This window comes from Perca fluviatilis, chromosome 15 (genome assembly GCF_010015445.1).
Source record: "Perca fluviatilis chromosome 15, GENO_Pfluv_1.0, whole genome shotgun sequence".
NCBI classification, from domain to species: Eukaryota; Metazoa; Chordata; class Actinopteri; order Perciformes; family Percidae; genus Perca; species Perca fluviatilis.
Window position 1 is genome coordinate 9,357,655 of NC_053126.1, and position 11,770 is coordinate 9,369,424.

The following is an 11,770-nucleotide window of genomic DNA, read 5'->3' on the forward strand; positions in this document are numbered from 1 at the left end:
ATTTAGTTGTTACACAATTCAAAACTATGTTTAATCTAGATCAGTGAAAATCTTCACCTGCCCAGCAGAGAGTTAAAAGCAGCAGTCCTGTCCTATAGTCCATCATGTTAAACTGTGTGTCCACTGTTCTCTGTCCTCCTCTCTGCACTCAGATAAGTAGAGGTGAAGATATCTGAGTTTTGCATCGACTCCTCCTTTTTTGGCTTTCTCCTAACTGTATTTTGTGTTTTCACAAATCATCTCACCGTATCTCTTATCATTTTGATTTTGTTTGACATTTTTAACCTGATGTTACTAATCCCTTTTTTTATTACAGTAGTCGTTTTGTAACATTTGAATATGTTTATTTACTTTCTCTGCTTTGCCCGCCCAGAGAATTTGGCCCACCCATGAGAGAAAGACATCATGGCTTTCAAACGAGCAAAGTGGCAGTTGGTCAAGGCCACACCCCCACTCTCCACCTTGCACCCCCCTCTCTCCTCCTCAATAGCTACAGACACAGAAATGGCACATACTAACGAAAGCTCATTGAAAGCTATAGTGGCTGTAATACTGCACCAAGGCTGAATTTCGGGAAAGAGACTTCAGATACAGTATTAGGGGACCACTAAGGTCTATATAAAAGCATCCTAAGAGCACCATGTCATGGGACCTTTAAACAGTTTCTAAAAGTGTAATTCAGTCTGTCTTGTGTGAGTACAGACAATGATGTATCAGTGATCGAAACTTCCAAATATTTAAACTAGGGCTGTCAAAATTAACACCATAATAAAGAGTTAACGCAAATGCTTTTAACATCACTAGTTGTTTTTGATGTAGGATTAATGCACGCGCGTTTTGTGATCTGGGCCTCAGGACGCTCTTTAGTTTTGGGAAACCAGGAAGTGATGCACAGATCAACAACCCTTGATCAGAAATGGATAAAGAAAAGAGTTTTGAATGGCAAGTTCAGTTTCAAAGCCCTTCCAGATGGTTCTCTTGACAAGACTAGGGGTAGTGGTGGAATTGTGGAAATTGGTTCTCTGACAAACACATTTTAGATTGTTAACGAAAAGAAATAACGATGTTATGAAAGAGAAACTGACTTGTTGAGGATTCATTTATACTGTACTGTAGATAAATCACCATTTAAAATAAAATCTAAAGACTGTTTCATCCTTTAGTGCCATGTGTCAAACTCAAGGCCCGCGGGCCAAATCTGGCCCCTTGCAGATTTAGATCCGGCCCGTATATCAATTTGGGTTCACAATAAATTTTGGCCCGCCTAGTTGTGCGCCAAAATAAAAACACTGGAGAGTGTTTTTTAAACTGCAATTATCTGACAAACAAAGCAGATATATGGCAGATTTGACGACTCTGACACTCAGAAATTCCCCCAGAAGAAGCAAAGAGTTTTCTTATTCAGGCGGAGAAACAGGTTGTTGTTAAAAAAAAAGTATCATTGTTTTTGCTTGATTTGCTAAATTCTTTGAGGGATAAGGAACTCCCTTGATGACTTGTATAGGGCTTCATGTCAACAAAAAGCGTACAAACATGTCAGAAAAAGCAACACATTTACAAAAAGGTGACAAATGTCTGAGAAAGCCACTAAAACAACAAAAATTAGGAAAAAAGCTACAAAAATTAAAAAAAATTCTCTTTTCCAGTGTGACCCATCCACCACCACAACCAACCTCCTTACGCGGATCGGCATTTCATACTACTCGCTACCGTAATCGTGCTGTGACCACGACATATGCTTCCCATTTAAATACATTAGTTTACATTTTCGTGCTGGCTACCAAGAAAAAAACGACAAAAACGTCCCCGTGAAAACAAATCAATAGATTAAATAACGTGATCATTTCACGAACTGCTGTGAGACTGGGTTGTTTCCCTGCAGGCTGTCTGATCCAAGCTGTGTAGTAGCTGCTGAGAGAATAAGAGACCTGACAGGTGATGGTCAGACGTTGACCTGGCTGCACAGTCACAGAGGCTGGCTGGGTCAACTGTTCACACTTCACACCTGTTAAAAAAGAAAATGTTTTGTAACAAATGATCAAGATATACTGCAAAAGAAGAGCTGTTGACTTTAACAAATCCAGAGAGACTCACATCCAGCTGCCAACAGCAGCAGCAGAGCTCCAGAGAACATGGTTTATGTTGAAACTGACGTGCTGTGAACTCCACTGACAGCCTGATGTGATGTTTTTATAGCTGAGAAACAAGGAAGGTCACTGAGTTTGCATAAAATCAAACATATGAAGCATCAATGTTGGTCTTACTGGAGTCAATAGAAGAGTTTGTTCAGTGTTATTATATGTGCAGAGTGAAAATATGCTTGTCATTTTTGATTTCTTCATATCTAGGTACAGATAACTTTATTGCATTAAACTGTCAATATTGTCTCCTCTTTTATATCTAGACTTTCATTTGTGTTAATACACAAGAATAATTTCTTAACGACTATATTATTATTCTATCTTCAAACATTAATGATCTTTTTTATATAAAATAGATAACTCCATACACAATACAAGTAAATTCACTCTAAACAATAACATGAAATGCTGTCATCACTCATCTCCTCTTTCAGCTGTTTTCTCTTAGAAATAATTTTAATGAAATTACAGTATGTGATGAAACAGTAACATATTTTTATTTAGCTATTGATTTTTATTAAACAGCAATATGAATCATCAGGATTATTTATTTATAATTAAAGCATATCTGAAAATAAAATTACAGAATATAAAACAAATTAACAACCTGAAAACAACAAAAATGTAACATAAAATGTTTAACCCTTGTGTGGTGTTTGGGTCTGTGGGACCCATTTTCAATGTTTGCTAAAAGAAAAATTATGCTATTTATTATTTCTTCTAACTCAAACTCATTGGCCTTGGCTCATTTTCTGTGAAGAACATAAAAAATAACTTATTTTTAATGACTGCACATGGTACACCCCTCCTACACATAATCATTACATATAAGGTGTTCAGGTCTATCAGACCCGAGTGTATTTAAATGTAGGTGCTATGAAACTATGTTGTCTTTCTAAACCTGCTATTCCCACAACAAGTTACAAAATTGTGACATTTCAAGCACTTTCATTTGTTCTGACTACTTTCTAAGAAATAAGCACCAATACTGAAAAAAATCTTGTTTCTATTTTTTTTTACCTTTTTTATAATTTAATTTCCTTGTTTTCTCACAAAAAACGAAAATGATCATATGATCAGAAATCTGATCTCACAGGGGTAAATGGCAAATATGAACCATAAATTATGTATATATCATTGGTAATTGAGCTATAGTAAACATCTATTAAGTATTTCTACATAAATTGTTATGGCTGTATTGATTTAAAAGCCTAATAATGTGGAGGGTCCACCAGACCCAGGAACATTGGCTGTGTAACAAAAATATGAACACCACACAAGGGTTAAATATATACATTTTATGAAAAATATTTCAAACTTTTGCACTACAAGCCTGAAAGAATGAGTACTGTACATATCATTTACAGACAGAATTGTGTCTTACTTTGTGGAAATGTAAAGTATTTGTGGATGTTTAATTTCAGCAACCAGATTGTTGGGCTGTCTTTGGACCTTGTATCAATGAGTGATCTTTATTGCATTTTAATGTGTTTTCAAGTTTGTGTATAATGCAGGGAGGATTATTAATTTATAATAAAAACATATATGAAAATGAAATTACAGAATATAAAACAACTCAACAACATGAAAACAATAAAAATGTAATATAAAATCTTTAAATATATACATTTAATGAAAAATATTTCAAACTTGTGCACTACCAGCCTGAAACAATGAGTACTGTAGGATTTTGTACAGCTGCTCAACCAACTCCAGTCACTGTGGGTCTCGAGCACAATAATAAACAGCAGAATCTTCAGTCTTCAGACTGTTCATCTGCAGATACAGCTGCTCTCTGCTGTTGTCTCTGGAGACGGTAAACCGGCCTTGGACTGACTGAGAGTAGTATTTGCCACTACTACCAGCTTCAAGAGCAATCCACTCCAGTCCTTTTCCAGGAGCCTGTCTGATCCAGTGCATCCAGTAGCTACTAAGTGTGAATCCAGATGTTGTACAGGTCAATCTGTGGGATTCTCCAGGTCTTTTAGTCGCTGGTTCAGATTGTGTCAGAGTCTGACCATCAACACCTGTCAAACCAAAAACGATAAGCATGTCATGCATTACCTTGGTACAAAGATCAGAGAAAATCTTCAAGTGAAATATGTCAATAATACAAATGGGAATGTCAAATTAAGATCAGTGCAAATTTTCACCTGCCCAGCAGAGAGTTAAAAGCAGCAGTCCTGTCCTATAGTCCATCATGTTAAACTGTGTGTCCACTGTTCTCTGTCCTCCTCTCTGCACTCAGATAAGTAGAGGTTGAAGATATCTGAGTTTTGCATTGACTCCTCCTTTTTTGGCTTTCTACTAACTGTATTTTGTGTTTTCACAAATCATCTCACCATATCTCTTACCATTTTGACTTTGTTTCACATTTTTAACTTGATGTTGCCTAATCCTTTATTTTTATTTATTTTTACTCTAAGTCACTTTGTAACATTTGAATGTGTTTATTTACTCTCACTTTTGTCCAATGCAAAGTACAAATAATGGAATAATGTTACTGTTCATTAATAAAAATTATAAATCATATTTTATTCAAAAAATTGCTTTCACTTTACGTATTAGGTAAATCACCTTGTCGGCTTGAGATACTGTAGTTAAACGACTCTTGTCTCCTAAAGTTATTTTTGATCAAATTGTTGTTTTTCATGTGAACAAAGCTTATGTACAATATTATTAGACCAAACATCAATTTTTAAACTAGCAAAATTCAGAGCACAAAATTCAACTTTTGAAGAAAATTCAGATGCATTTCTACATAATCACTTAAATAAGGTAAATTAATGTTAAACTATTTCTAAAAGTCTAATTCAGTCTGTCTTGTGGGAGTACAGACAATGATGTATCAGTGATCGAAACCTCCAAATATTTAAACTAGGGCTGTCAAAATGAACGCCATAATAAAGAGTTAACGCAAACGCTTTTAACACCACTAGTTGTTTTTGATGTAGGATTAATACACGCGCGTTTTGTGATTTGGGCCTCGGGACGCTCTTTAGTTTTGGGAAACCAGGAAGCGATGGTGGCTAGCAGAAACAAGCCTTGAGCAGAAATGGATAAAGAAAAGAGTTTTGAATGGCAAGTTCAGTTTCAAAGTCCTTCCAGACAACACCGTCTCACGGCAGTTCATGAAATTCATGACGCAGTCACGTTATTTATAATCTAATGATTCCTACTCGTTTTTTTTCGTGGTGGCCAACATGGAGTGGGAACCATCTATACGGAGGTTGGGTTTAGGAAAAGATGAACAGGGAAAGCAAACATCACACCCCGGGACACGATCGGCGGTCTCTGGGGGACACGCGACAACAACAACGGTGGAGGTTGGGTTTAAGAAAAGAAGAACAGGGAAAGGACGCGTCACACGCCGGGAGACGGCCGCGGGGGACACGCGACAATAACGGGATGGTTGTGATTAGGAAAACACCAATGGGAAAACAAAATGCCACACGCGGGCCACGATCCCCGGTCTCCGGGGCAAAAGTCTTGTGTTGTTTGACCCATCCACCACCCCAACCAACCTCCTTACGCATATTTTCGGCATTTCATATTACTCGCTACTTTAGTCGTGCTGTGATCATGGCATATGCTTCCCATTGAAATACATTAGTTCACATTTTCATGCTGGCCACCACGGAAAAAAAGTGCCCGTGTACACGAATCAATAGATTAAATAATGCGACCATTTCACGAACTGCCGTGAGACTGGGTTGTTCCAGGTGGTTCTCTTGACAAGACTAGGGGTAGTGGTGGAATTGTGGAAATTGGTTCTCTGACAAACACATTTTAGATTGTTACTGTAACAGTGAGCTGGTGTTGAAACCATTAGTGGTCTGAGGGCTCCTCCTCTGGTGGCTTCATGTTACAAGTGTTCAGGCTCTGAGGGGTTTTTGTTCAGGTCTACTGATGAGTCACTGGGAGAGTCTTAATTCGATACTGAACTTGTTCTTCAGTGAATCTTTGTAGTTTGGTGGATGCAACCCCACCATGTACAATCACTCCAGTCCTTTCCCTGCATGCTGTCTGATCCAAGCTGTGTAGTAGCTGCTACCTGCATTTATTTTTTCATATATTTGCTTACTGACTGTATTTGGTGCAAACATAAATACATTGACAGCAGCCACAATCATGTGAATAGTAATATATTTTGCAGCTTTTAATAAAAGACTTTTATTGGTTTCAGTGCTTGCAGATGTTTAAAGAAACAGACATACAGAGAAACTTGGAGCCTTTTAGAGGAAAACAGCTGCTCAGGAACTGAAACGTGACAAAATGCAAAAAACTAAATCCTTTAAGGCAAGGCAGCTTTATTTGTATAGCACATTTCAGCAACAGGGCAATTCAAAGTGCTTTACTTAAAACAATTAAAAACGATAAAAAAAAATTTAAACATTACAGAGCAGTTAGAAAAATTTAAACCAGATAAAAGACGAAAAAAATAAAATTTACAGTGCAGTATAAGAACAAGTTAACCGAGTCCAACTCCGGTCCTTCCAGAGGACTTATGTTTTCTGTTGCAACTCAGGTTCCAAACCTGGCCTCCCAGAGGGCTTAACCAGTACCAAACTGGCCTTAACTAAGTTAACTGAGTCCAGTCGGCCCTCAGAGGACTTATACTTTAACACTTTTTCTGTTGCAACACAGGTTCCAAACCTGGCCTCCCAGAGTACTTATAAATTAACAATTATTTAAAGAAAGGCAACATCAAAAGAAAGGTCTTCAGCCTTGATTTGAAAGAAGACGAGGAGTTGCGGCAGTCCTGCAGTTTTCTGGGAGTTTGTTCCAGATATGTGGAGCATAAAAATTGAACGATCCTTCCCCCTGTTTAGTTCTGACTCTGTGGATAGAAAGCAGACCTGTCCAAGATGATCTGAGAGGTCTGGGTGGTTCCAATGTTATTAGCAGATCAGAAATGTATTTTGGCCCTAAACCGTTTAGTGATTTATAAACCAGCAAAAGGATTTGGATATCAATTTTTTGAGGCGCTGGAAGCCAGTGTAAAGACTTTTAAAATGGAGTGATGTGATCCACCTTCTTGTTTTTAGAGAGGACTCGAGCAGCAGCGTTCTGAATCAGCTGCAGCTGTCTGAGAGAGACCTGTCTGGGAGACCTGTAAAGACACCGTTACAGTAGTCAAGTCTACTGAAGATAGAAGCATGGACAAGTTTTTCCAAATCCTGGTGAGACACAAGTCATTTAACCCTTAAGGTGGTAATAGGCTGACTTTGTAATTGTATTAATGTGGCTGTTGAAGTTCAGATCTGAGTCTATGACTACACCAAGATTTCTGGCTTTGTCTGTTGTTTTTAACATTGTCGTTTGAGGCTGAGCGCTGACTTTTAGTCGTTCCTCTTTTGCTCCAAAAACAACCGCCTCAGTTGTTTCTTCATTTAATTTAAGAAAGTTCTGGCACATCCAGTAGTTAATTTGTTTTATGCACTTAGTCAGTTTTTGTATTGGACAATAGTCCACTGGCATCAAGGTTATGTAAATTTGTGTGTCGTCCGCATAACTATGGTAACTTCTTTTGTTGTTTTAACAAAGATGAAAACTATTGTAGTTCATCCATTTACAAGTTACTCTTCTGCAATAAACAACATATTTTACCTTCATATGTGTGTTTATGTCAGAAATAAAATCCTATATCAAGTAATATCATGCAGCATGATTTTTACTTGTTTTTATTCAGAATTCTTAAAAGCCAGTCATACAACAATCATATTCAAATGTCTGTGTTGTCTAATTTTGAATGACTTGACCTGAGGACATTAGTCATGTGAGACAGTGCAGAGTTTATCAGCCCAGGGAGGATGAGGAAAGACAAGAAATGTTTCTTACTGCAGGAGTTGAAGTAGTTTCATTTTAGGAACCAGATCGTTGTGATGTTTTTGGTCATTTTGCCAACAAGTGATCTTTATTGTGGTTTTGTGTGTTTAATGTTAAGTAATAATATTTCTCAGGAAAGCAGGACGTTATATAATGAAGAGACAAAGGATCATTTATTATCTAAAAATTATATCTAATCTAAAATTTACGGGAAAAAAACTTTATTAGTGTCATTAAAAAAATAATGTATAAAATATATGATATAAATATTAAATTCATATATAATCTTTATTATTTGGCTTCTTCAGCCCAGTAAGAATACTGTAGGATTTTGTACAGCTGCTCAACCAACTCCAGTCACTGTGGGTCTCGAGCACAATAATAAACAGTAGAATCTTCAGTCTTCAGACTGTTCATCTGCAGATACAGCTGCTCTCTGCTGTCGTCTCTGGAGATGGTAAACCGGCCCTGAACTGACTGAGAGTAGTAGATGTAGCTACTGTAGATACTCGCAACCCACTCCAGTCCTTTTCCAGGAGCCTGTCTGACCCAGGCCATCCAGTAGCCGCTGATTGTTAATCCAGAGGCTGTACAGGTCAATCTGTGGGATTCTCCAGGTCTTTTAACCACCGGCTCTGATTCTGTCAGAGTCTGACAATCAACACCTGTCAAACCAAAAAATAAAGGCATGTCAAGCATCACTGTAAGTTCTTAGGACAAATGAAAATACGTCGATTCAAGATCAGTGAACATCTTCACCTGCCCAGCAGAGAGTTAAAAGCAGCAGTCCTGTCCTATAGTCCATCATGTTAAACTGTGTGTCCACTGTTCTCTGTCCTCCTCTCTGCACTCAGATAAGTAGAGGTGGAAGATATCTGAGTTTTGCATCGACTCCTCCTCACAGGGAGGAAACATCTGGACTGGAGATATTTAATGAAACTGAGTCAGAGTCAACCCTCCAAGTCAGCTGTTTTGACCTTTTGCTGACGATGTTTTAATTTGTGTAAAATGTTTATTAATATTAACACCACAACCACAGTTATTATATTAATACACAAATGAGATCTGACACATTACAGTAACATACAAGATTAATTCAAACTTGTTGAATCATAATTAATCTTGTTTTCAAGGCACTCATTTTACTTTATTGACATGTCACCATTTAATACCATTATAACATCATGGCTTTTACCTACTGAATTTTACTTTTGCAATTTAGTTTTAAAGTAGATAATGCGTTGACCGTTGAAGGAACTTTATCTATTACGGTGTAGCTGTGTCACATCAGAGAGAAATATGTATTTCATTACAGTAAAATATTATGGAAATCTAATGTGGATATATCAAAGTGCTTAGGTGGTAAAAAACTCAGATGCTTAAGATCACATTGCTGTTTGTTGTCTGTGGAGGTTTTGTGCAGCTGCTCCACTGTCTTCAGTCACTATGTCTTCTCGAGCACAGAAGTAAACAGCAGAATCTGCTGCTGTCAGGCTCTGGACCTCGAGGTACTGAGTGCTGCTGGGAACATCTTCAGTCATGATGAAACGGCTTTGAAAGGAGCTGCCATAGATAGCAGAGTTTGAACCTGCATCCATCCTCCCAATCCACTCCAGAGCTTCTCCTGGTCTCTGTCGGATCCAGTGAATATAGTAGCTTGTCATGCTATAACCAGATATGATACATGACATCTTCACTGTCTCTCCGGTCTTTTTCACCTCAGAGGGAGACTGGTCCAGTTTGATCTCACTCCAAACTCCTGTAAGTTGATAAAAAAGTGATCATCATCTAACAGACTTGTTAATCACAGGTTGGACATTCACTAAGGAAGTATTACAGAATTGATTTTCTCACCATGAATAGTAACTACAAATAATAAACTCCAGATAATGGTATTTTCCATTCTGTGAGAAACACTGTAGTTCAGTGCTTTCTGATCTGAGTGTTTCAGAAATGTATCAAACTGCTCCCGGTGTTCTGGCACAAGTTGCTGATGGTGTGTTTATAAGAGAGGAAGAGTTTGCATAGACCTCCCTCTACAGGTATAAAGTGGGAACATGTCACACAGATACATTTCCATAAGTAGAGTATATCTACAACAGCAGAGGAAATATCAAAGTCCTGAAAACTAATTTCTGGACTGATAGAAAATAATAGGACATAAACTACAATGTTCTAACTTGATAATCTTTAACCCACGCTTTAGCAGTTCAGAGCTTCTTTCATATTGGCCAAATTCCAGAAGGGAAATGTCATCCTATTTGTGAAAGAGATGTATAGCTGCTGTTAAAATGTAGTTCTGATGTTATTTTCTCTCATATTGCATTGAACAGGAAAAATGTCCCCATCTTTTCTAGGCATCACAACACAAACTATATATATATAATATATATATATATACTATGAAAATGTGTTATATGCATCTTGTATTGAGAGAAAATCAACTTTCTCTAAGTCTCTTCTATATTGATATCTCCTGCAGTGGAAATCAAATGAGATCGACACTGATACATTAAAATTCTCAACTTTCCCTCCGTCTACCAGTAACAATAAATGCCTCTACCATTCAGGGAACTCCATACACTCACACAAAAAGAAGGGGAATCTCTGAAAAACACACTTTGTTAATGAAAAGAATGTTTTCTTTGGTTTAAATAATTAACATCACACTGGAGTTGGCAACAGACTAGTGATTTAGTTACTTATGCACTTATGATTTCCAGTTTTAAATAATATTATGGAAGAGAAACTGACTTTGAGGTCTCATTTATACTGTAGTTAGATCACATCCTTTAAGTTGTGAGCTGAATTTATTCCATAACTTGAAGATTATACGTATAATGATGTACCATTGATTGTAATTTCAAGGTATTTAAATTAATGAAAACTGTGGCTGTTAAATTAAATTTAGAACCATTTATCAAATCTAAAGAGATGTTTCTCTCTTTACTGTAACAGTGAGCTGGTGTTGAAACCATTAGTGGTCTGAGGGCTCCTCCTCTGGTGGCTTCATGTTACAAGTGTTCAGGCTCTGAGGGGTTTTTGTTCAGGTCTACTGATGGTTTGTGTTACTGTGGCTCTCTGGCACAGTAATACACAGCAGTGTCTTCAGGCTGCACATTCTGTCCATTTAGAGTCACTGTGTTACTGGAAGAGTCCAAGTTTACACTGAACTTGTTCTTCAGTGAATCTTTGACGTTTGTATCTCTACTAATCCACTCCAGTCCTTTCCCTGCAGGCTGTCTGATCCAAGCTGTAACGTATATGTCAACAGAATAAGAGACCTGACAGGTGATGGTCAGACGTTGACCTGGCTGCGCAGTCACAGAGGCTGGCTGGGTCAACTGTTCACACTTCACACCTGTTAAAGAAAAACATGTTGTGTGATAAATGATCAAGTTATAATGAAAAAGAAGAACGGCTGATTTTGACAAATCCAGAGAGACTCACATCCAGCTGCCAACAGCAGCAGCAGAGCTCCAGAGAACATGGTTTATGTTGAAACTGATGAGATGTGAGCTTCTGATCCTCTTTAACCTCCACTGACAGTCTCATGTGAAGTCTTTATAACTGGGTCACCATGAAGATTTCTGAGTTTGCATGGATTCAAACATATGGCATGTGATTGTGGGTTGGTCTGGAGCTAAAAAGAAAAGGCCTTCCACTGCTTTCAGCTTTATTAGTGCTATACTATAATTGTGAATAGTTTTTATTATGATTGTAATTCATATTTTTGCTGGAGTCTGGAATAAACTTATTAGGGTTTAGTTGGCAAAATCTGCTGTTCTTTTTTATTAAAG

The 11,770-nt window shown here is 37.5% G+C and overlaps 1 gene segment (V, D, J or C); it reads right to left on the reverse strand.

Annotated features, from left to right (window-relative positions):
* Nucleotides 1-11,002: 11,002 nt before the first annotated feature.
* On the reverse strand, nucleotides 11,003-11,495 carry LOC120574646. The segment is given in 2 exon segments: nucleotides 11,003-11,331; nucleotides 11,421-11,495. Coding segments are annotated over 2 exon segments (333 nt in total).
* Between the last annotated feature and the right edge of the window lie 275 nt (nucleotides 11,496-11,770).